We start from the raw sequence: 26,085 nt of genomic DNA on the forward strand, positions 1-26,085 counted from the left end.
CGCCGCTCTTCATTACCACCGCCCATGGTGTGGTCGTGAATATGTGAAACATATGCATATGGAGAAATTTTCAAAGTTACAAAGAGAGATGTTGAGACCAAGGTGTGAGCCGCCGTCGGAGTAATTGTGAGGTGCTGCGGATGGATTAGTTGATCCCCAAATCAAGATGCAATAAATTGCGTTTGAGCCCTTATCGAAGAATAGGACTTATCATTTAAGTCCCTCAAGGTGAAGGATTTATCAAATTAAACCCCAAAGTTGAGGAAAGAGGTTTGGAAGCCAACAAATGAAAGAAAATTCGATTACTTCAAGTCTCGTCTTACAAATATTCAACATGTTCTTCGCCGAGACTAGAAGTGGGGGCATTTGTAGACATCGAAATTTTGAGATAAATTACTAATTAATAACCAAAATAAATCGGTTATTAATTTAGGTCTCAAATTAAAGTCCATAATATATTTGGGCTTTAAAATGTCCGGCCCATCCTACAAGTCAAGAAACCCTAGCTCGCGGCTATAAAAAGAGGGCTTTCGGTGCATGTAAAAATCAGACTCACACAGACACATATCGAGCTCTCAAGCTCACGTCTCGAGCCTCCGCCTCGAATTCATAACATATTTGAATTCGAGGTGTTCGTGATAGGAAATCATATATTCGATTCCTCGAATTCATAACATATTTAGATTCGAGATGTTCGTGATAGGAAATCATATGTTCGATTCAAGAACAAGCCTTTAAGCCCTTGAATCAAAATTAGAATAGGAGAGAAGAATCAGGGGAATTACGGAGATTGTAATCCGCTTTCGTTTGATAATATATTTATTTGTTTTCCTATATTTTTCTTGTCTTGTATTTATGTTTTACAGATTCGAAAAATTTGCGGTTAACATACCCTATATTTATTTCTCTTTATAAGATAAATTGTATAAATGTTTTATGGATAAAATGACAGCGTCAATGTTTTCTATAAAATTTAAGAGGTGAATATAAAAATATTCTTTTACTTACACTTTGAAATTATAAGAGTTTTAAAACCTTGTTCCGATGTTTTGGCTTGTAGATGGTTTGGTAACACATCATAAATCGATTTTTCTTGTTCGATTTAACATTACTAATACTTGGAATACTTTCGAGAGAAGACAAGTTTAATGGGAAAATAATATATTATAAGAGTAAAATTGGTATCCCAAAAATAACTTTAAAAAAATTTCCATTGTCGGTTGCAAATAATAATAATAATAACTACCATAACTCAAAAACATTGTATGGTAGTACATTCCATAATAACGTTATAAAGTTTTAAAAGTAAACTATACAAATAAAACCATGATAATAGTATTAAAGCTACTAAAATCTACCGGCTCTATTTGAGCCAACCCTTCGGCTCTTCGACTTGGCTCCAATGTTATTCGTCTTCACCGGTGCTTGAATAACTTACATCGAGCAAAGCCTATATGAGCCTTTAAAAGTCACAATAAAAACATTGGAGCATAGCAAGCGTTAAGATATTTAATTATATAGATTTATACTCATAAATATACATAAATGTCACATACTTCTTCCACCTACTATTTTGCCTTTTTTCTTAATTACCTTTTCGTTCAATTTCCATTTTCCTTTCTTTTCGGTTCGATAACACTTTCTAGTTCTCGTTCTAACATTCTCATAACCATTTATCTTTTTCCATATCATTACATTATGTAAAAATGCAACACATAACGCGATTGTATGCATGAAAAATCATTTTGGAGCCCGTTTGAAAAACTGTTTCAAGGTTTCGACGATAAATCGTGTAACTCGTTTAGTGCGAACCATACCTTTTGTGATAGTCACAACTATCCCTTTCTCAATCGTATTCTATAGTAATCAGTTTTTAAAGTGAGTTATATCTTTTGTTATAGTCGCCCCTGCCCTTTCTCGATAAGAAATTCTTCCAGTTTACTATGGATGTAGATGTTTCCATATTCCGTGCTTGTTCATCAGAACCTTCGAAAAACGTTTCATGTGTATAAAACTGTGCTTTTATTCAATATATGTATGCTTAATTCTATGCTTCCAAACCACATAAGTGAAAATGATCACATAGCACAGCTATTTTCAAGTGATCATATTATGTTTACGTAAGAGCACATAACCCAAATAATTATACACATAACGAATACATAACTTTCACATTACTTCATAAACCAAGTAATCACAAGTTCAATTTCACTCATAGTCACAGTTTCACAATAATTAATTTCACACATTAGATTTTTATTTTTCTTATCCTCTGTCTAATCTCTTATTTTATTATAATATTAACATAGATCGTAAACTATGAATCGTGAGCTTTCTTGACCCGAAGAGAGTACACTTACGATTGTGTAAGTGTGTGTGTGTGTGTCTATATATATATATATATATATATATATATATATATATATATATATATATATATATATATATATATATATATATATATATATATATATATATATGGAATTATTTCACAAATCCCCCTCATATGCATTGTCCAATTAAGAGAGGTCCAATTTTTTTTTCATTTTTTAAGATAAATCCAAAATATCTTTTAATTAATCATAAATAATTTAATTCACTTTTATACCCTTCACCTAACCCTATACAATTCACGTTCTCAATATTTTCTTTTTCTACAGATTTCTCCTCTCTCTCTCTCTTCTTTCAACGGTGTCGTCCCCTCTCTTATCCACATTATCGATCTCTTCCCCCAAATCTCGGTTCCTTCGCTGAGGGTGAGACCTCCCACTCCATCGCCTCCCCCATCTTCACCGCTCTGATGGACCGCCTTCGTCTGCCTCCTCGTCATTCACCACGACAGCACCGCGGCTCCTTCATCCTTTAGGGCGGCGATCTCAATCTTCCCAGTCGGTGGAGGAAGAGGCGGCGATGTTTTGCGGTGGGTCGACGAGATGTATGGGTAATACGAAAAAATAGAAAATTTTGATTTTTTCTTATTTATTTTTATTAATTGTTTTTTTGGAGCCTCTCAACTTTTAATTGGGTAATTTGTTTTCTTTGATAATTGGGAATGTTGGTACGAAACTTAGAATTATGTTCTTTAATTCTGAGTATAATTATTTTTTTCCAATTCGGACAGAAGGTACATTTTTATGTAAAAAAAAAAATTAACCATTTTTTGTACAAAATGATTATTGGATGAATTTGATATTTCAAACCAAAATGGTAAAAAAGTTGTGTTCCTCTATATATTTTTTGACATCAGAAGCAAAACCTCGGAATTCAGCAACCAATACAATGTTTAGAAAACAATATAATAAAATAAAAATAAATTTGTGTATGAATTCATCGACAACTTTTCGTTGGATTTGTGATTAGTTTTGAAAAATTAAAACATAAATCTTATATGTTTGTTATTGTTCTTTGGTTGTATCGTATAGTGGACTTCGTTAATTTTATAGTGAATTTCGATAAATTCCGATGGAGTTGCAAATCAACGTTGAGGTTGTTTTTTTAACCACTTTTTTGTTGTCCTTTTTTATTTATTGGGAATTTTTTCTTATTCGAATAGTTTAATAGTGGATTTAGATAGTTACATACTTGATTATGTTAATTTGGTTGTGGAGTAAGTTAATTTTCAATTGAATTTTGATAAATTTGTAGTGAATTTCGATAATTGGATTTCGATAACTTTATAGTGGATTTCGATAAGATTTGAGTGGATTTTAAGTTGCTTGGAAAGGGAGATGTTTTGAATGAATTGAATTGACATGTCTTTAATTTCTTTTTCCTTGTTACAGTTTCTTGACAGATCAAGCAATGGCGGCAGGGGGGATGTTAGATAATGCAACGAGGTTAAGGATGCTTTGTGTGAATGGGGAAAGAAGGGTGCAGAGGCCACCAAGAAGGCGGGAGACTTAGTTGGAAACATGTGGCACCACAGTGAGTTCCACGAGAGAGGGTTTGTCGTTGAACGTGTGTTTTGGGCATTCGCAGATAACACTTAAGTAATGGTGTTGCCGTAGTACAATACCCGGAATGACGCATCGTGATCCTTTTTGGTGGTGGTGGTGGTGCACTTTTCCTGGACCAAATAGTGGATTTACGTTTTGAATTAGTGGATTTATGAATAGTGGATTTGCGGGTTTTTTCGTTGTTTTTCGAGTTGTGTTAGTAGTGGATTACGTTCATTCATAGTGGATTTCATATGTTTTTAGTGGATTTCGATGCGTTTGTTGTGGATTATGCTAATATTAAAGTGGATTACGTTAATATTACCGTGAATTTTAGGGTAACTTATAGTGGTTTTCGATAATATATAGTGGTTTTCGAAGATATATAGTAGTTTTCGATGAGTATATAGTGAATTTTAATTTTTGTAATCCTGGTGAAAAAAATTAAAAATAAAAAAAATAAATAAAAAAATTGGGAATTAAAATCATATTTTTTAAACCAACTGTTGGAAAAATAAAAACTAAATAGAAAAATTAAATAAAATAAAAGTATTTTAAATAAAATTAAAATAAAAAAAAACCATATTTTTTTGAAATAAATCAACAAGAGAAAAGGAATGAAAAAATAAAAAAACTGAGATGCCGTGAAATTTATGGGGAAATTATTTTGAAGAGAGAGTATAATAAGGACATTTTAGATAATTTAAGTCAAATGGTTTATATCAAATTTTTAATTAAAAATTGGATTTATCATAACATAAAATTTCATTGAGGGGGGTTTTGTCATATAGCCCATATATATATATGGGGAAATGAGGAATAACCCCCTAGTTTTGAAAATATATAGGGATAGGTCCTATGGATTTTTCTTTTCTAGTCAAAAACTCAAATTATAATCTTAATTTGATAGACCCCCTAAACAAATTGAAATATCAATTTTGCCCTTTTAGTTACAATTTAAAACCCTAACCCTCTCATCAACTCTCGTTAATTTCTCTCTCCCTTCTCCCAGTCGTTTTCTTTTCTCTCTCCCTCCTCCCACGTTTTCTCCTCTCTCTCTCTCTCTCTCTCTCTCTCTCTCTCTCTCTCTCTCTCACCTCCCACCGTCGCTTCCCCGCCTTCTCCGCTGCTCCGCTTCCGCTGCTCCGCCTTCTCCGCTACTCCGCCGCTCCGCCGCATCGGCTGTTCCGCTGCCCCCCCCACCCCTTTGTGCCGCTGCTCCGCCAAAGCCTTGCGCCGCTGCTCCTCCACGGCCTTGTGCCGGCCGTCGTTGCTCCTCCCACCGCCTTGAACTCGGCATTCACTTCACTTTTTTAAGTTATTTTTTTAATTTATGAATGCCAATCCATTTTTAATTTATTTTTTTAAGATCTGAATTCTTATCACTATTTCACCTTATTTTATTGTTTTTTTTATGAAAACCAACTGAATTCGAAAATTTTAAATTGTGATCCGACGATGTGTAGTCAGATCTAATGTTGAATTTCAGATATGAAATTGGTAGTGTTCGATTTGTATATATTTATTGCATTTATTAAAAAAAAAAAAACAGATCTACTATGTTTTCGAAGATCTGTGAACAATTAATATTAAAATATTTTTATTTGGATTAAGTTGATTTTTTATTATAAATCATATGTAATTTATTTTTTGTATTTATTTGAAGATGATTCGAAATGCCTAAAGTGTCAGAGCTTTGTTTGTCTGTAATGGAAATTTAACCAGTAGTGGTTACTTACATGGGTGATTTGAGTCAGGTGAATATACAGTTATATTTAGTCATATACAGTCATATATAGTCAGTCACATGTAGTCATGTATAGTCATGGCTACATATAACTATACATGACTATAGGACTTGTAGTATACTATAGTCATTTGTAGTTGATTTCAGTTCAGTAAATTTATCAACAAAAAAAAATCATGTTTTTTTGTTTTTTCATGTAATTTGATTTTTTATTATAAATCTTATGTAATTTATTTTTTGTATTTATTTGAAGATGATTCGAAATGCCTAAAGTGTGAGAGTTTTGTTTGTCTGTAATAGAAATTTAACCAGTAGTGGTTACTTACATGGGTGATTTGAGTCAGGTGAATATACAGTTATATTTAGTCATATACAGTCATATATAGTTAGTCATATGTAATTATGTATAGTCATGGCTACATATAACTATACATGACTATAGGACTTGTAGTATACTATAGTCATTTGTAGTCGATTTCAGTTTAGTAAATTTATCAACAAAAAAAAAATCATGTTTTTTTTTTATATTTTTCATGTAATCTAACTCGCATGTTCCATTTTGCTATTTAACTCGTATTTTTTTTGTCGCAGGTTTTGCTTTTATTATAATTTTATGACATGCAGAGAATAAAATTCGATGAAGTGCCATTGTGAAGTTGGATTCATGCTACAGTAGTCTATACTTTATGCCACTATATATAACTATAGATAATTGTAAATAACTATAGTCACTTGTAGTGACATACAGTTATATCTATGCTATAGGTTTTTAATGTACAGTAATACTTGTTCATGTTTGAAGAATATATGCATGTGATTGTATTTTTTTATTTTTTGTTTGTTAGTTGATTTATAATATCAAGATAAATTGTGAATTTTTTTTGTTTGTGTATATGAATTTTGGGGTAAAAAGACAGTACATGACTACATGTAACTATACATGACTACTGAACTTGTAGTACACTATAGTCATGTATAGTATACTTTCAGTTGAGTAATTTTACCAAAATTTCAAGTAATAAAAAAAAAATTAAAAAAAAAATTAAAAAATAAAAAAAACATTAAAAAATAAAATAAAAATAAAAAAAATTAATAAAAATCAAAATATTAAAAAAATATATTTTATAAAAAAATAAAATAATAATAAAAACAGGTACAATATATATACAAAAATAAAAAAAAATTATTAATTAAAAATTATGATATATGCAGTACAAAAATACTAAATGCAGGTCCTAAATGATAAGTGCAGTAATGTTGAATGCAGTTGGGCGAAAATTGCAAATAAGGGCATAATAGTAGTTTTACCTCTTCAGGGGGTATTTATTATAGTAATATTTTGATTGATACCTCTTGGAATAGAATATAATTCGAAATTAGTTATTAAATAATAGTAAAATAGATAAAAAGAAAAAACAAATTCATACGATTTTGCCTATGTATATTCATAACCATATAATTTTTTTATCTTTTCGTAATTATTGTATTTTTTACTATAGTCGTCGTTATCAAAATTTTGAATGATATTTACTTGCTTCTTAGTTTTTTTTGGCATTTGTTTTATTGAAGCTCACTATATTTCATACTTTCTTCTTTATAGACGAGTGAATTGCATTTTGCATCTCAAAATTGACACTAATTGACGTTTTGAACTCGAACATTTTAATTTGAAAAGTTCACCCATAAATTATATATCTCAGGACAAAATGCACCCTATATAAATTCTTGTGAGACTTTAACCAAAAATCAATATAGCACGATATTTTAACATTAAAAGAAAATATCATTCTTGTTTATATTTTATTTGCTACTTCATATCTTTTAATCATTTTATCTGAATTAAGAATTTAAAAATAATTGATGAGTTATTTTATGTGTTTCATAGTACAGTTCAAAAATATATAATTTCAAAAACTTCCTATGTATTTTGATTGAGTTGTAATGTAAAAAATAATTCAAAAAATTATCATTCTCCACAAAATTACATAATTTATTATTAAATATTAAACCAAAGAGATTAAATTCTGAGCTGATCAGCCGATATTTAATATAAATCAGATTCAACTAATTTTTTAACATGTGGCACTCTTAATAAATCACGCTATTATAATTAGGGTTAGAGGGGTTACGGGTTATGCTGGGGTTTTCTTTTTTCTTTTTCTTTTTCTTTTTTTCCAATTATTAGAATCCTTATTATATTTTTATTTAAACTATCCACGTATCAATCATCCTATGGCCTCCGATTTTCCTATTAAAAGAGGACATCCGGTCTAAATTTGCACCCTAAACCAAAACACGAGGAACATTTTTATTTTGAAAAAAAAGGCATAGCTGGTAAAAAATAAATAGATTAAAATAGAATAAGGCTTCAAACAAAATTATTTTTTAGAGGTGAAAATGACCTAAATATCCATTCTAATTGAAAAGGTTTTAAATCCGTATGTAGATTTCTCACAAAATATTTCACCTTTTTATAGATAATTCTTTTCAAGATGTTTCAATTTCTTTTTTAAATACCGCAGTAAATATATTTAAAATAATATAGAACCTTACGTTTAAAATCAAATTAAATTTTTAATCAACAATTGAAAAAAAAAGTAGAATAAAGTAAGTAGATGCATACTACAAAAAGTGTATAAATAAATAATAATGTAATTTTGTTTTTAATGTATGATATTTTCTTTGAATTATTTTTGAAAATTAAATAGATAAAAAACATGAAATTGTAATTTAACTTTTAATTAAAAAAAATTAGTTATTTTTTTGTATTATATGTATAACAATAATAATATAAAATTACGAAATAAATACTATAATATACGATCAAACATTAAAATTCCTTCAAAAGTGAAACTATCCTGATATACTAAATTTTTGATTAATATCTCACAAGAATTTAATGTAGGTTGTAGTTTGCCGTGAGAAATATCATTTGAGGGTGGACATTGCAATTTTTGAAATATTAGGATGCATGTTGCTAGTTAAAGTCAATTTTGGGTGCGAGACGCAATTCTTCATTCACAATCCCATTGAAATAGTTATTGATGTTGTTTTTTTATTTCTTTGTCCCTGGCCAATTTTCATTAGTCGTTAATTTGTTTATCTTAAAGAATAAATATAATTTGTTGGAATAATTTGTTGGATGTTTGTAGACTTAGATTTATACAACACTTTGACGTATCAGTCTAACCATTCATCATCTGTGTAAAAGACGAATAATGAAGATATTTTTTCCCCAAGTGCATTATTATTTCTTTTATTGAGTTTTGAGTGCATTATTTTTCGAATTTTTTTTTTCACTTAGCTTGTAGCAAATGACATGTGGATTTCCTACGAGCTCACTGTAATTTAATCTTTTCGAGCAATATTCCATATGAATGTGTTACTCAAATATATCTTCAAATGAAAAAAAAAGTGTTACTCAAAGATATCTATATTCCATAATATAAGTTTAATAAATTTAAATGTAACACCCCACATTTTCATAAGCATATTATAGGGATTTATTGAATAAATTATCAATATGTTCATTCCCATACGTACATTACCTTTCATGAATTAATTAGTAAATGCTATGCACCTTAATTGTATATATGAATTAAATGAGATTGTTTTGAATAAATGATGAATATGCACTCATGGATTATTTAGTAATTTCAATGCATTCTAAGTGTTTAAGTGATTTTTATAAATTATGATATTTATGAATTAGGTGTACTTGTTTGATTAAATGATTTAGTAACTTCGATTTCGTGATTAAGTGATTCTGCGAGTCTACTCCTACGAATTTTGTGAATTAGAATTTATTATGCAATTTAATTGAATTAGTTAACTCATGAATTTTCATAGTGTAATTAATGGATTTATGATTAGTAATTAGTTAATCCCATGTATCTAAGTGTTTATATGAATTATAATAGATTTTATAATTTGGTTAATAGTTCCACTCAATTTTTCTTTTATTCTGTAATTAAATATTTATATGTTCTTATGTGTGTGCATGATCCGTGTAATTTATTATGCATATGTGTGAATTATATGAATGTGCCATGTGTATGTATGACATATTATATGAATGTATATATATACTATGATATATTATATGTGCTTGATTATATATGTGAGGATTTAATTATGTGTGTATGTATGTTTTATGTGCGTGTTTATTTTATGTACATGTATGAGACATATGCCCATAACTCTCTTTCGGTAAGTACATGGAGAATTTCTTCCCAAAATCTTCTTTCTATTATTTTAATATTATATATAGATACATATATATATATATATATATATATATATATATATATATATATATATATATATATATAGGCTTTGTGTGTGTGTGTAGGATTTGTGGTGTGTTTTCAAGTGTCGTAGTCATCATAATTGCTATCTACACCCTCTTGTCTTCTTTATTGCAAGTAAGTCCCTCTACTCTCCTATAAATAGACTCTTTCTCTTCAGATTTTCAGCACACAAAATCAGCCCTTCTCTCCTCTTTTCTCGTCCAAATACAGCCCCAAAAAGGAAGAATTCATCTTCCACTTCAAAGCCTTCAATATTCTTCATAAAAGTCCCTTTTTTTTCTCTTCTAAAATCCTCTCAAAATGCCTCTCTCTCCCTAAATTCGAGATTCCCCAAATACACTCAAAGAAATAACCATATAATCTCTCAAAACTCAGTCCTAAAGCTCTCCAATACCACCAATGTCAAGCCCAAAGACTTCCAAGCCAAAACTCCATGGATCCTTGGTTTCTTCTCTTCCTTAGCCTTTGGTTTTCATGGGTAAGGACCTCTTGGTCTTTACTGAAATAATAACCTAATTAATATAAATTATATGTGTAATGCCCAATCATCCATACATGGCCAATAATAAGCATATTGCATCAATGCATATAGTTATAATTCATTATTCATGATGCATGATCACGACTACTTGCTACACATGTGCCTTAATTGTGTTTTAATACGTGATCGAATACTTTTCTTTAAAATGTGCTAATACATGAACATGTTATTGAACTTCTACTTTATGATTTAACATGAACTTAAGTGATTTATTGTAGTGAGAAGCTCAGTTTCTCGGTTAATGAGGGATCAATGTGCTAAACGGTGATATATTTGTCTTAGATGCATTTCTGCATTTTAATTACATTTTAATATGATTAATTACATATATAATTACTTGAAGTAGCTCATATTAGACTAAAACCAAAAGTATGCAAAAGGGTGCAATTTGATTGGTTGGTTGACTAGGTTGCACAAGACCATTCTGATTTTGTTTACACTTGATTATGATGAGTAAACATCAGCCAACTATCTCATCTCAAGCTGTAAAAACGTGGAATAACCACAAGAATCCAGCAAATATAAGCCTTCCAATCATCATCCTCCATTTGACCTTGTTGGGAATGGGTAGATAAGTGAAGACTTTGTGTTTTGGTCTTCATTTTCATTTTTATTCTTCAAAAAACGACCAGACCTGTTCCCTTAAGCTTCTCTTCTTATTTATTCACTTCCATATAAACATAAGAGAACATCGAACCATAAGAACTCATAGAAGTATAGCTAGAACAAGTTCTGCACCTTTTCTAGCTGAAAATCCTATGTTTTGAAGTTTGAATTCATCTCTAATCAAGGCTTCTAGCACACCCTATATGAGACTGATCTTTTCACTTCATACACCACATTGAACTTGAGGTAAGTTGAAGCTTTCATTTGCTCATCATAAGAACCTAATTATGTGTGCTTTAATGTGACTTTTGCTACGTGTTCTCCATGATGTTTGAATGATTGATGAGTCATAGTGATATGAAAGAATATGTTTTGAAAATGGGAGTATGGTACTTGATTGATGGTCGAGTAGGCAAGGGACGCGGGAGGGACCGGCGGACCCAACACATAGTGGCAAATACCTGAGGTCGAAAGACCAGTATGGAAAACCCACAATTAAAGAAATGAAATACGGCTAATACCTGAGGTCGAAAGGCAAAGGCCGGTATGGAAACCCCGTATTATCTATTGGCCAAATATGATAAACAGGTTCCGAAAACCACAGCCTATTGCTATCAGTCAAGTACCACACTTCAAGGGTACCCGAAAAAGAGAAGGATTTCAAAGGAAAGGATGATGAATGAAGTTATATGTGATATTGTATATATTGAATGAATAACGTGTTATGTGATATATTGCTATTACATCAGTTTCGACTTGCTGAGCCATTAGCTCATTAGGTTCTTATGATGCAGGTAATGATGTACATGTGTAGAAGTTGACCTAGCCAAGAGCGGCCAGACAGAGATTTGTTCATATGCCATGCTTCGAGCCATTTTTTGTAGCCGAGCTAGAAACTCTGATTTCATTTTGTTAGCCTTTGTAAACCATGAATATATATATATATATATATATATATATATATATATATATATATATATATATATATATATATATATATATATATATATATATATATATATATATATATATACAGATTTTCAGAAAGTACAAAGTTTGATTTCTTTTCAAAGCATATTATGTATTTTTGTATTAAAACCATAATGTTCAAGTATGTGTAAAAAGGTTAGCATCCCTAACTTAATGGTGGGGATCCGATTGGATTCTGCTGTTAGGTTGTGGGGCGTTACATTTTGTGGTATCAGAGCGGAGGTTTAAAATCTTTTCTGAAGACAGAAGAAGGCATATGAACATAATTTGGCTGGGAAGCTTGGTTAACTCTCTTCTTATTTACCTATGTGTTTGATTTATTAACATATATATGCCATTGTCATGATTGTGCATTAGTATTGGCTAATGAATGGGATGAGATTCTGCAATGTATAGGAAGTAATGGCACCAAAAATGAAGATAGGGAATGTTGACCACGAGGGTGACTACAACTTAGTTGATAATTTAGCTGGTTTGATTCAGCAACAGACTAGAATGCATGGCGAACAGATACAAAAATTGTTCGATATGCAGCAGCGAACCCATGAACAAAACCAACAACCTCCTGTACAAGCTAGACACCATAATTCGCTTATCGTGTATGAGAAGTTTCGTAAAATGGAACCTGTTGATTTCTATGATGGGTCTGATCCTATGGTTGCAGAATAATGGGTTAAATCTCTAGAAGTCATCTTTGACTACATGCGTATCGAAGATTCCGAGAAAGTACTTTGTGCCATTTTCCTATTGAAGAAAGAAGCTAGAACTTGGTGGGAGGGTACAAAACTTGTAGTGGACATGGAGAAGTTGACATGGGAGGCATTCAAAACAATATTTTATGACAAGTATTTCACGAGGGATGTCTGGTCACTCAAAGTTAAAGAGTTCTTAGAATTGAAGCATAATGAAATGTCCGTATGTGACTACGTGCGAAAATTCGAGGAGGGTTGCAAGTATGTACCTTACATAGCCAAAGATAACAAAGAAAAGATGGATCACTTCATGAGAGGCCTCAACCCATTTATTAGAAAAGATGTAAGGATCTCTTCTCCAAACGAGTTTCGACAAGTGGTGGACAACGCATTGATGGCTGACTTTGATGAGAAGCAAATTCAGAAATTTCATCAACAGAAGAGGCAAACTTTCACTCAAAGAAATTATTCTATTGAAGAAGTCACGTGGGAAAGAGAGGAAGAAACGCATAGCAAATATATTGTCCGGTACGTCAAATTTCGAGGGCAAATTTTATAAGGATGAAAGGATTGTAATGCCCAATCATCCATACATGGCCAATAATAAGCATATTGCATCAATGCATATAGTTATAATTCATTATTCATGATGCATGATCACGACTACTTGCTACACATGTGCCTTAATTGTGTTTTAATACGTGATCGAATACTTTTCTTTAAAATGTGCTAATACATGATACATGTTATTGAACTTCTACTTTATGATTTAACATGAACTTAAGTGATTTATTGTAGTGAGAAGCTCAGTTTCTCGGTTAATGAGGGATCAATGTGCTAAACGGTGATATATTTGTCTTAGATCCATTTCTGCATTTTAATTACATTTTAATATGATTAATTACATATATAATTACTTGAAGTAGCTCATATTAGACTAAAACCAAAAGTATGCAAAAGGGTGCAATTTGATTGGTTGGTTGACTAGGTTGCACAAGACCATTCTGATTTTGTTTACACTTGATTATAATGAGTGAACATCAGCCCACTATCTCATCTCAAGCTGTAAAAACGTGGAATAACCACAAGAATCCAGCAAATATAAGCCTTCCAATCATCATCCTCCATTTGGCCTTGTCGGGAATGGATAGATAAGTGAAGACTTTGTGTTTTGGTCTTCATTTTCATTTTTCTTCTTCCAAAAACGACCAGACCTGTTCCCTTAAGCTTCTCTTCTTATTTCTTCACTTCCATATTCACATAAGAGAACATCGAACCATAAGAACTCATAGAAGTATAGCTAGAACAAGTTCTGCACCTTTTCTAGCTGAAAATCCTATGTTTTGAAGTTTGAATTCATCTCTAATCAAGGCTTCTAGCACATCCTATATGAGACTGATCTTTTCACTTCATACACCACATTGAACTTGAGGTAAGTTGAAGCTTTCATTTGCTCATCATAAGAACCAAATTATGTGTGCTTTAATGTGACTTTTGCTACGTGTTCTCCATGATGTTTGAATCATTGATGAGTCATAGTGATATGAAAGAATATGTTTTGAAAATGGGAGTATGGTACTTGATTGATGGTCGAGTAGGCAAGGGACGCGGGAGGGACCGGCGGACCCAACACATGGTGGCAAATACCTGAGGTCGAAAGACCAGTGTGGAAAACCCACAATTAAAGAAATGAAATACGGCTAATACCTGAGGTCGAAAGGCAAAGGCCGGTATGGAAACCCCGTATTATCTATTGGCCAAATATGATAAACAGGTTCCGAAAGCCACAGCCTATTGCTATCAGTCAAGTACCACACTTCAAGGGTACCCGAAAAAGAGAAGGATTTCAAAGGAAAGGATGATGAATGAAGTTATATGTGATATTGTACATATTGAATGAATAACGTGTTATGTGATATATTGCTATTACATCAGTTTTGACTTGCTGAGCCATTAGCTCATTAGGTTCTTATGATGCAGGTAATGATGTACATGTGTAGAAGTTGACCTAGCCAAGAGCGGCCAGACAGAGATTTGTTCATATGCCATGCTTCGAGCCATTTTTTGTAGCCGAGCTAGAAACTCTGATTTCATTTTGTTAGCCGCTCTATAAGAATTAAAATTATATTGAGCTAATAAGGTAAGTTGAATTTAACTAGAATTAACTATAGTTATGGTCATGAATGATTCATTTAAGTCATTATGTGTTGCTATATTTCGATTGATTTGGTATATTGGTTTGAGATTCATTACGTGAGTGCCGTACGTGTGTAAGTATTGAAGATTGTTGAGATTACTTTTGGACTTATTGGTTAATTACACTCGTTAATGCTATATAGTATATCCTATATTTCGTACTTTATATATATATGTTAAATAAACGAATATATATTTATATATCCTAGCGTGCGTGGTTGTAGGAATAATTCCCGATCCATGGCTTATATATGTGTGCTATGCTATATTATATCTCTATAGCAACCTACGTGGTCATCGAGTGAAAACTCTGACCCATGGTTTATGTAAATATAAAATATACTATCATAAATATATGTGGGGGTGTGTACAGCTATATGTGTATGTGTGTGGATGAACAATAATCTTTACGTGATTTGTGTTTATTGTGCTACGCTTGATTGGATATCATTTCCGTGTGTGTGTGTACAGCCGTGTATGTATTTGTGTCATATGTGTGATTTAATTAGTCTATGTGACAATATGTGGTTAGCAAATCTTTGTGTTATTTTATTGTGACATATTTGTGTGTTATTTGTAGTGTTTAAACTTTAAACGGTAATAGGATTATGGTCTAAGTGTTCATGTCCATGCATAACACGTGTTTTGAAAATTGGAAGATATAATGGAATACTCGGTAATAAACAACTCGGATATAGAGGGCCGGTATCAAACTAGGATGAAATGTGTGGGTAGCTCCCATTAGTGAAAACGGGCTCGTAACAGGTTTATTATTTGAGTACAGGAATTAATCTTTCACGGATCCGATAAAATGAAAAATGGATTTTTAACACGCATTGCATTCACGTGCATTTTGGTCATTGTGCATATTAAAGTGATTTATGTAGAAATGATGTGTTTTTGTGACTGTTGTGTTGTTGTCGCATATTACCTGATGGTTAGATGTCACGTTGGGGTTCTAATAAGGATCCGGTTGCATTGCATTTATATGCTTAAATTGATACTAAAGGGGCTTTATGTCCGTGAGCAGGATAAGGATTTTATATCCGTATAATACGAAAGAGGACTGTGTGTCCAATATACCAAGATTGAGGTAAACAATATTATATGTTTATATGTAGAGCTATATGTTCGACTATGTGTTATGATAATGTTCATGCTTCGTGATTCTTTGTAATCGTATGTGATGTTATGTGCTTTCACGTATGTGATTGAATGTCTTGGTCTAAACAAATAAATTGAATATAGAGGACATAGTAGAAACTTTAGGCTTATCCCTTCACGCAAGAACATAGAGACGAAGACTTTAGGACTCTTATAGGACGTGAGTGGCACGTTGAGAGAGGCGTGAGTATCGCCAGGCCAAAGTTCTTACTGAGCCAGTGGTTGGGCTCACGCTTTATGCGAATTTCCCCCTTTCAGGTTCTCGAAGTAATCAGAGTGCGCAGCGGAGCGGAGTTCGAGGAATCACGAACCTTGATGCTTTGCACGTCTTACCCGAATTTCGTAAAAGATAATGTTTTCACTTTCGCCTGTAAAAAGGTCTTATGAAAAAATGGAGATTTTCGTGATTATATTTTACTCTGATTTAGGAATCTAGTCTGTTAAACGGGGTAAATTAAGTTTATTTTCCTTCCGCTGTCTTACAAGTGTTTTCTAAAACCCCGATGATGTTTAGGTAGCACTCTTTATGAAAATCGTAACTTTGATTTGTGGGTTATATTTAAAGTAAAGGGAAATACTTTTATAAATTCTAAATTGGTTTTCTCAAAGTTCAAATTGAATCCGAATTTTTAATAAAGTCCACTAAAATATCTTTAACTAAAATTCATGGAGGGTTGTTACAAGGTGGTATCAGAGCAGTATTTAATACACTGGATTCCTATTTATGGTTCAAGGCACTCGTGGTTTCTCCTCCAGCTCCCGGCATTAGTAATGTGGTAAGATCTATTTTTACTTCAAAATTTATTATCTAAGATTCGAATTAGAGAAATTAGAATTTTATCTAGGCTTGCCACTATACTCATTGCTAGTATCTTGAGTTGATCTTATTAAGATTTATAATTTTCATATGTTTATAGTATTTTTTTCTTTATTGTACTATAAATATATTGCAATTATCGAGAAAGTAAATTAGTTTTATCTAAACGATAAAAACACCAACATATGACATTATTATTATAAATAATGGTTTTCATTACTAGGCCCAAAGTATAAGAAATAAATAAAAATGAAATTAACTGAATCTTGATTATATTTTGAATCAATATATCAAAAAGAAAATGAAATTACATTATATCTTGTAATAAATTATTTTATTAAAAAAATGGTAAGTGAAATTACATTCTATTTTGTAATAAAATATTTTTATTCTTCATTTGGCTAGAAAGTAAAATATGAAATAGCTCTTAATGTTGATTATATTTTTAAATAATATATTAAAAAAATGATAAATAAAATTACATTCTATCTTTTACTAAAGTATTTGTTTTATTTTTTATTTATACTCCTTTTGATATTTGTTTGGATTCGAGGACGAATCCTTTTAAAAAGGGAGAGTATGATATAATTCTGACAAGCTCAAAGATGAAGAATTGGAAGAAGAGAAAGCGAGTAGAATCAATGGAGCCGTTCGTGTTGAAATTGACAATAATCAGTACAAGTGAGTTGTTTGAAAAGTTCTTGGCTGAAGGATTGGAAGAAAATAAAGAGGGAATTCGTTGGACTAGTGGAATTCCATGCATCCGAAATTCTCGCCTATCTACGGCAGTTTTTCCATTCTGATCATAAAGCTCTCACCGAATGTCCGATCACTTTGAAAATTCTATGGAAAACCAACTTAAAGTTTTATAACTTTTTTGTTTTAACCGGAGAGAGATTCGGAGTGGAAGAGGTCAGAAATCGAGCTTAAAGTCAACACACGTGCACAACCAAGTGTCTACTCGAGTTATGAAGAGTGTTCGTGTCGTCGAATTGATATTTGGGCTTTATATTTTACTTAATTACATTTTTAATTTAGAATTTATTATGTTTTATTATTTTAGAGTTCTTTTATGGTTAGAATTAGCTTAATTACAAGTTTTCGTATTATAGTTTACGTAGGAGTCATTTTCCTTGTGAAAAAATGAGTCATTTTAGATCTTATAAATAGGTTGCCAATTTAGCTTATTTTCATGAACAAATTTTAATGTTTGAGAGATCAATTCTAATTGGTTGTTCTACAGCATTTTCGGAATTATACAAGTGGATTCTTTTAATAATTCTTTGCGCCATAATATTGTTTTATGGTTCTTTATACCCACAGGGTAAATATTATATTTCACCTAGATAATAATGGTTTCTAACTCTTCATAACTATGGGGTTATTATTTCTTGCTTCCGCCAATTTGATTCCTTGTTTTTTTGGATGTTTCGATCTTGCTTCGGCGTAAGGTATTGGTTCTCGTAACAAGTTCTACGGGGTACGTATCAGTTGGGTATAATTTTATCATACACATTAAATTTGTCTTTTTTGTAATACATGTTAAAGGGATGAGTTTATTGTTAAAAGAGTTATACCACCTAAATGTAGAATAATAAAAAGGGCGAGTTTGAAATAGACATAGAAATCCAATACCCCTACAAATAGACCCACCATTTAACTTTCATTTCAAATATACCCACAAAAACATAAATTTCCAAATGGCCCTACATATTTCTGTTTCAGATAAGCCCAACCCACCCCTTTCCCATTCCACCCGCCTACCAGGCCACTCAGACCAGTTCCGGTTCCATATATATATATATATATATATATATATATATATATATATATATATATATATGAGACTATTTTGGGGTCCCCTCATATTAAAAATATATATAACTAACCACCATGTTGTTTACACCCTAGTGCAAACCCCCTCTATTTGGATAATAATTTGACATACCCCCCTCGGCAGATTTGAAGTACCCATAATACTCTTTTAAATTTGTTTTAAACTCTAGCCAATATATATCGGTTTCTATCTTCCTCTCTCAACTCTCATATCGAAATCCCGCCCCTCAAGGTCTCTAACAGGTGATGTTGCTTCCCGGAGTCATAACTCTCTCTCCGGTAGTCGAAATTCGATGGTTTAACTACCGTTGGATTCCTGTCGTCGAACTCCTTATTTTGGTGGTGATTTCATTCAATTTGGAGTTCTTGATCTGTTTCTGCAATTATTTTTTAGTCGGGACATATTTCGACAACGGTGGGTCTTTTCGGATGAGTAATTTGTGTTTCGGCAGTCGGAATTTGACGGATTACCCACCGTTGGATTCCTCTTATCGAGATCTATATTTTTGGAAAAAAAAATTCATTTTTTTATTGTAAATTTTGTTTCTATAATTTTTTTCATTTTTGAGCGCGGAACCTTGGGTGGTTAGTGGCGGCTACTGTTTTGGTAGAAGGCGCTTGGGGTGAGGAGTCATTGGCGGTTTGGTCTAAAATTCGTAGAATTTAGCAGATATGGCCTCTCTCTCTATCTCTCGATCATATAGTGTTTGTTGATTGTTGGGTGTTTTGATGTTTCTTCAACTTTATTTTGTTTTACATTAAAATAACTTTTTTTGTTTTGATTTTACAATTGCAGTTTAATGAAAGTTATTGACCTTCTCCTTGAAGGGGTCAATTTTTTTGGTTGAAATCGCATACACTAAATACTAGTTTTGATAGGGAAAGACCATTATTCTAATTATTGGCATAAATCATCGACTAAAATTTAATATAACAATTACAGTATTTTAATGATTTATCTCACAATTCTCCTAAATCAATTCATAGCAATTAAAGCAACTAGAAAACAATCTCCCGATGATTTAAATTGAATCTATGGATGGAACCCAATCGAAATTAAAGTAGGCAAAAACAAAACGAAAGCACGTCGTCTATAACAACAAATGAGAAACTAACTTGTAGCAAGGACGTTTGACGTGCCATGATCTAATAATTATTTGATTCCTTCCAATACAGAAAATAAACAAAAACAAAATGTAAGAAGCATGTCAGACATGATGACATTCACCAATAAATTATTAAATTAGTATTCGATATACTAAATATATCGAGGAAATAAGAAAGAAGAAAAAATGAAGTAAAGAAAATAAAATAAAAATGTGTTATATTAATTGAAGTAGATTGTTTTATCGTACCATCTTGGACATTAAATTAAAGCATACTAGTCCAGGCTTGTGCAAATGCAATATATATTTAGGTCTTACGTATAGATGTATGACTTGTCTTCTTTGATAATGTTTATTTATAATATTTTCTTGTTGTTTTTTTTTTTAAATTTATTGGTCTCACAAAATTCTGTTGAAAGTTCGCCAAATTGAAAAATATTATAATGGAACCTATTCCAATTGGCAAAATTTAGATACAAAATCATTCAACTGAAAACGTGGTTTTCCTCTCCACCAATATTATCAACATGATCACCGCCCCCTACAATCTATATACACATACACATACATATATTAATTATATAATAGAATTGATCTAGACAGGCCTCCAGCTGTTTGCAGTTGTATGTATCGCCCTCCCTCCCTCACACATTTCTAATAATTATTTCTTTCGAGAATATAATGTCAACTATGACCCACACCCATGGTTCAGTTTCTCTCTCTAAACTCTATATATACCTTTTCTAATAACCAATATTCTTCAAACATTCTATTTTACCTTGTAATTCCTCTAATTACCTAAAGGAAGAATTCTGATCATGGATTCTTCTGTGATTAGGGTTAATGGAGAAATGCTCAAGGTATTTGTAATGATGGCCTACCTATTGGCTGCATCTTCAGCAGGCAATTTCTATCAAGATGTGACTATAACTTGGGGCGGGCCCCGGGGTCAGATTTTAAATGGGGGCCAAACTCTAACATTGTCCCTCGACAATACTTCCGGCGCAGGTTTCGAATCCAACTATCAGTTCTTGTATGGAAGGTTTGATGTTCAGCTCAAGCTTATCCCTGGAGACTCTGCCGGCACCGTCACCACATTTTTCGTAAGATCATATTTTCTTTCTATATGTATATGCATATGCATGCACTTTTAATGATCATACTTTCTATATACATTGATGTGTGTGATTATGTGCATCTATCAGTTGTCATCACAAGGAACAGCGCATGACGAGATTGATTTCGAGTTCTTGGGGAATTCTTCGGGGCAGCCGTACACTGTGCACACAAATGTATTTGCACAAGGACTAGGCAACCGAGAACAACAATTCAAACTCTGGTTCGATCCCACCATTGATTTCCACACTTACACCATTATTTGGAACTCCCAACGCATCATGTAAGCCGCGCATTGCGGGCAATATCAATTTTTAATTTACGGCAAAACACACACACACACATATATATATATATTATAATATTAACTCCTTTTGATGCATGCACGCACGCAGCTACATGGTGGACAACATTCCAATTAGGGTTTTCACAAACTACATAGCAAACGGAGTTTCATACCCGACAAGCCAGCCAATGAAGGTGTACGCCAGTTTGTGGAATGCCGATGATTGGGCAACACAAGGGGGTCGGGTGAAGACAAACTGGGCATTGGCCCCTTTCACCGCCACTTACCGGTATTACAACGCAGACGCGTGTATGATTAATGGAATGACCAATTCATGCAATGACGGAATTAGCCGGCCATGGCAAACACAGGGGTTAGATGCCAATGGAACCAACGCTATACGATGGGTTCAACAAAATTATATGATCTACGATTACTGCACTGATTTTAAGAGGTTTCCTATGGGGCTTCCTACGGAATGCAATCTCCCGAGGTTTTGATGATCAAGCTTCAACTCTCTTTTTTCTGATTCGATTCATATATATATGTTGAATATTATTTCCTTAATACTTTTTTTCCTTTTTTGCTACCAATGAATGAAATGTGATGTTGCATTTATTTTTAATACATATTTGCTGTTTGTTTCTGACTTTCTTTCTTCACGATTAGTACCCTTGTTTGAATTTATGCGTGCTATTATATCATTATTACTTGTTCAGGTAGTTGAATATTTCTTGTGTAGGGTTAGTTAATTTTCCATTAGGCCTACATCTTTAGTCTGTACCAATTACATCTAATAAAGATCAATTACTTCTAATAAAGATTACTAATTTCATATTGATTACTATTTACATCTAGAAATTAGAGGGTTTTTTGCAAAAAACTATGTAATCTCGAATTGCTGAAAAAACAATTGTGTTAAAAAAATTAGCACAAAACTCCCTGTGGAAATTAGTCAAAGCCAAAAAGGACCCTGCGTGCTGTATTTGCAATACACTCGCCGTTTACGCGACTGGGAGTTTGATTTTTGACCTAAAAAGACCCAAATACCCCTAACTCAACATTATCGAAAATTACAAATTTATCCAGGATTTTTCACATGCCCAAAATGAAGTTTGTAGAATTTTCGATTCAATCCCTAACAATTTCAGGAAAGGCCTCTCTCCAAATTGCATAGGACCAAATTGCAATTTTCATAATTCCTTAAAACCTAATCATCTTCCTTCTCCATCTACTTGAGATCTGCTCCTTTGCAAAATATAAAAAAGGACAAAAATTCCAGCTCGCCCCTCTCTTCATAATTCCAGCCCGTTTGCAAAAGAAGGAAAAACAAAATAATTGTTTTTTCCATCGAAACCTGCCGGAAGATGAAGGCACTTCACATTGAAGAATTGGCAGATGGGAATTGGAAGAATTGCCCGTCCCTTCTCTGTCTCTCTAATGGTGGATTTGAAATTAAAAACATTTTGAAGTAGTTGTTTGAGGTGGGGCGGCAGGTGTGTTGGCAGTGGTGGTGCGGCGGTGGAGGGCTAGGTGGAAGAATTGGGTTGGGGGAGGAAGATGATGCGATGAGATGACGGCCCTGTGGGTGATAAATTTTTTGTTCATTTTTCTTTTTTTTCGGTTTTTTTAATTATATTATTTTATGCATTTTATTTATTTAAAATTGAAATATTATTAAAAATTTTGCAGGGATAGTTTAGTAATTTCTAAGTGATCAGCGGTCAATCTATACTACTTATAAAAGGATGAATGTAGTTAGTGGTTTCTTCCCTTTTTTGTTTGGACAAAAATATCCTTTTAATAGGTAAGATTAAAGGGACAACAAAGTAATATTAATTATCCTTAATTTTATCATTTTTATTCATTGAACATCAACGTGTGTGTCACATTGTAATGTTGATTAATGAGTAATATTTAATAATTAATATTCAATAATAGCTGAGTTGGAAGACCAACAATCCAAAACTGCTGCTATTCTTCTTGCTTCAGTCCATAAATATGAAAATGTTTATTTGAGGAGTTTGTTAACATCCCCAAAACCTCGCTCTAGGATTAGAGAGAACAAGGTCTGAAGGCTTATGTTTTCGAATGCTTTACCTTGCAACTATATAATCGCATTTATCTGATTGAATTCTCTTGGATATATTGATAGGAATTTATTTCTTGTTGTGATGCAATTTTTTTAATAAGCATGGATATATGTAACTTCTAATTGTATGGAGTTTTGCAGGAACTCAAATATTGAGAACTACGTACTGTGAAATTGTATATTTGATCGATGTCCAAGATGTGTTTGTCAAAGTAGAAGATCAAGAATACTAATGCAAAGGTAAATATAAATTTATTTACTAATATCAAAGTGTCTTTTAAGCAAATATACTTGACTATGATATCACTGTCTTTCTGAAAAAGTTCTTCACAAAATCATCTTATTATTTATTAAATGTTTTTACATTGATTTGATTCAGAAAGTCTATATTTTTTAGCTAAATTATATATATATATATATATATATATATATATTAAGTTTAATGAATTCTTATATATTTTATATTTTAAAATTTATGGCATTTTTTTTATTTAATTAAAAATGAGATTGCATATTTTCTACAATGCCATAAGTTAGTACCAGTGAGTGTTTTTATCTGTAGTTTGAATAAAATCAAACTATTAATACTATATTTGTTCTATACTATTTTTGTTGAACTTCAACGAGTTATATAATATTATTCATTTATAGATCCATACACGTTTTACACACATTTATATATACATGTATAGGTCCACACATGTTTAACACCCACGCTTAGGGGTGGAAATTGGAACGGAATTTCCGAATTCCGTCAATTCCGATCCGAAATCCGAATTTGGAACCCATTTTTTCATTTCGATTTTCGATATTTCGATTTCCGATTTTTCCGATTGTTTTTTGAACGGAATTGGAATTACTTATAAAATTATTGAAAATTCCGATTTCCGATCCGATTTTATTTCCGAAATATATAATGTATGATATATTATATACAAAAATATAAATATTATGAAATATATATATATATATATATATATATATATATATATACATACATATATATATATATATATATATATATATATATATATATATATATATATATATATATATATATATATATATATATATATATATATATATATATATATATATATATATATATATATATATATATATATATATATGTATGTTTTGTTCTTAAGTCGTGATTTAATGCATTTCCATTGATGATGAATATTTTCAAGAATCATGATACTGTTAAAAATAGTATGACCCAGGAATATGATGTTCCTGAAAATCTTGATTTATTAAATAGATGGACTATCCCAATTATTAAACCTAATATGGTTTATAAACTTGGTACTTTTGAAAAATTAGGTTTCAAACAAATTGTTAAAACCACTGAATCTTCTATACCTCTTCATGATTCTGAAATGGTTATTAAATTACCTAGTAAAAATGATATTTTACCTTTTAAAAGAACTCATAAATTCTTACATATTGGTTGTGTTCAAGTTGCCTTTAGGCCACTTACTTTGAACGGATTACCAGAAAGTTTCCTCGCTACTCTTAGAGATGGTAGAAATCTTAACTGGAAACAATCCCTTATGGGAATTATTGAGTCTAGCTTAGCTGTAGGACCGGTCTATTTTGATGCCTATCCTAATTTATCCCTATCCTTATCAGATAGTAATATTCTTGAATCATTAACATTAAATGTTAAAACTCATGGTTATAATTACATACCTGGTACTGAAATTATGTGTATTTGCTATCGTATATATTATAAACCTTTATTTACACTTAATCCTATGTGTAAAAGAATTGAGAAAGATAATAATGAAACTATCTTAATTGAAACAAATTTTAGTAAATCGAACGTTACTACAAGGAGATCTATTAAATGGGAAGAAATTATTTTTCCTGAAAATTGGATTTTAGAACAATCTACTCCAAAGATCCCTGTTATTAATAGCAACTTTCAACACATCACTCAAAGTAATGATGGAATCATTAATATTGGTTTTAATAATTTACGAAGACATTCGACTTCTTATTACGGATCTAAATCCAGCCACTCCTTCATCTCTCCTTTAGATTATGAGGTAGATCTACCTTGTACCTCTAGAGCTTCTACTTCTGCTTATAGAGAAGATACATTTAAAAATATCAATTATGAAAGAATCATTATTATTGAAAATAACATCATTCATAAAGATGAGATTGATCCCGAAACAATTTCGGATTGTAATTTTAAGATTTAAATGGATTTTAAAACCTTTCTTGATTTCTCTAAGGGTTCTTCGGTAAGAGCTCAGATTAATGATGAATTTTATAATCCCAAATGGGATGATTTTAGAATTTGGTATTTTAAATCCTTTTCAAAAACCAGTTTAAATTACTTTGTTAACAGTTTTTATTAATTATGCACTCATCATAATGAAGTTACCTATTATGTTCCTTGGTTCATAAAAACCTTTTACATTAATCATGTTTTGGTTATTGAAAGAGATTTTAAAATCATCTCTGGTGAAATACAGAAATCTGTCCACCCTCCTCATGTTCCTTTTCAAATTGAAAAAAATGGTAGAGTTTTTAATTTTCTTCCATTTTCTAAAATTATTGAAAATGATGTTCTACAAGTTACGGTTAAACATATCAATTTAATGATTGAGCAAAATAATTTTTGCTATCTTTATCTTTCG

The 26,085-nt window shown here is 31.6% G+C and overlaps 1 protein-coding gene across 1 annotated transcript; it reads left to right on the forward strand.

Annotated features, from left to right (window-relative positions):
• Positions 1-20,688: 20,688 nt before the first annotated feature.
• LOC105966683 (xyloglucan endotransglucosylase protein 7) lies at positions 20,689-21,991 on the forward strand. Its single transcript, XM_012991273.2, has 3 exons — positions 20,689-21,043; positions 21,146-21,339; positions 21,452-21,991. Exons 1-3 carry the CDS (start codon positions 20,759-20,761, stop codon positions 21,840-21,842), a joined length of 870 nt encoding a protein of 289 aa, XP_012846727.2. The 5' UTR covers positions 20,689-20,758; the 3' UTR covers positions 21,843-21,991.
• The last annotated feature ends 4,094 nt before the right edge of the window (positions 21,992-26,085 follow it).

This window comes from Erythranthe guttata, chromosome 13 (genome assembly GCF_056151865.1).
Source record: "Erythranthe guttata isolate IM_541 chromosome 13, IM_541, whole genome shotgun sequence".
Classification (NCBI taxonomy): domain Eukaryota; kingdom Viridiplantae; phylum Streptophyta; class Magnoliopsida; order Lamiales; family Phrymaceae; genus Erythranthe; species Erythranthe guttata.

Excerpts from the sequence above, each read along its gene's own strand:
- LOC105966683 (XM_012991273.2), top strand. The coding sequence starts at position 20,759 with ATGGATTCTTCTGTGATTAGGGTTAATGGAGAAATGCTCAAGGTATTT. Across the intron at positions 21,044-21,145 it reads GCACCGTCACCACATTTTTC|TTGTCATCACAAGGAACAGC; the intron begins GTAAGATCATAT and ends TGCATCTATCAG. Across the intron at positions 21,340-21,451 it reads TGGAACTCCCAACGCATCAT|CTACATGGTGGACAACATTC; the intron begins GTAAGCCGCGCA and ends GCACGCACGCAG.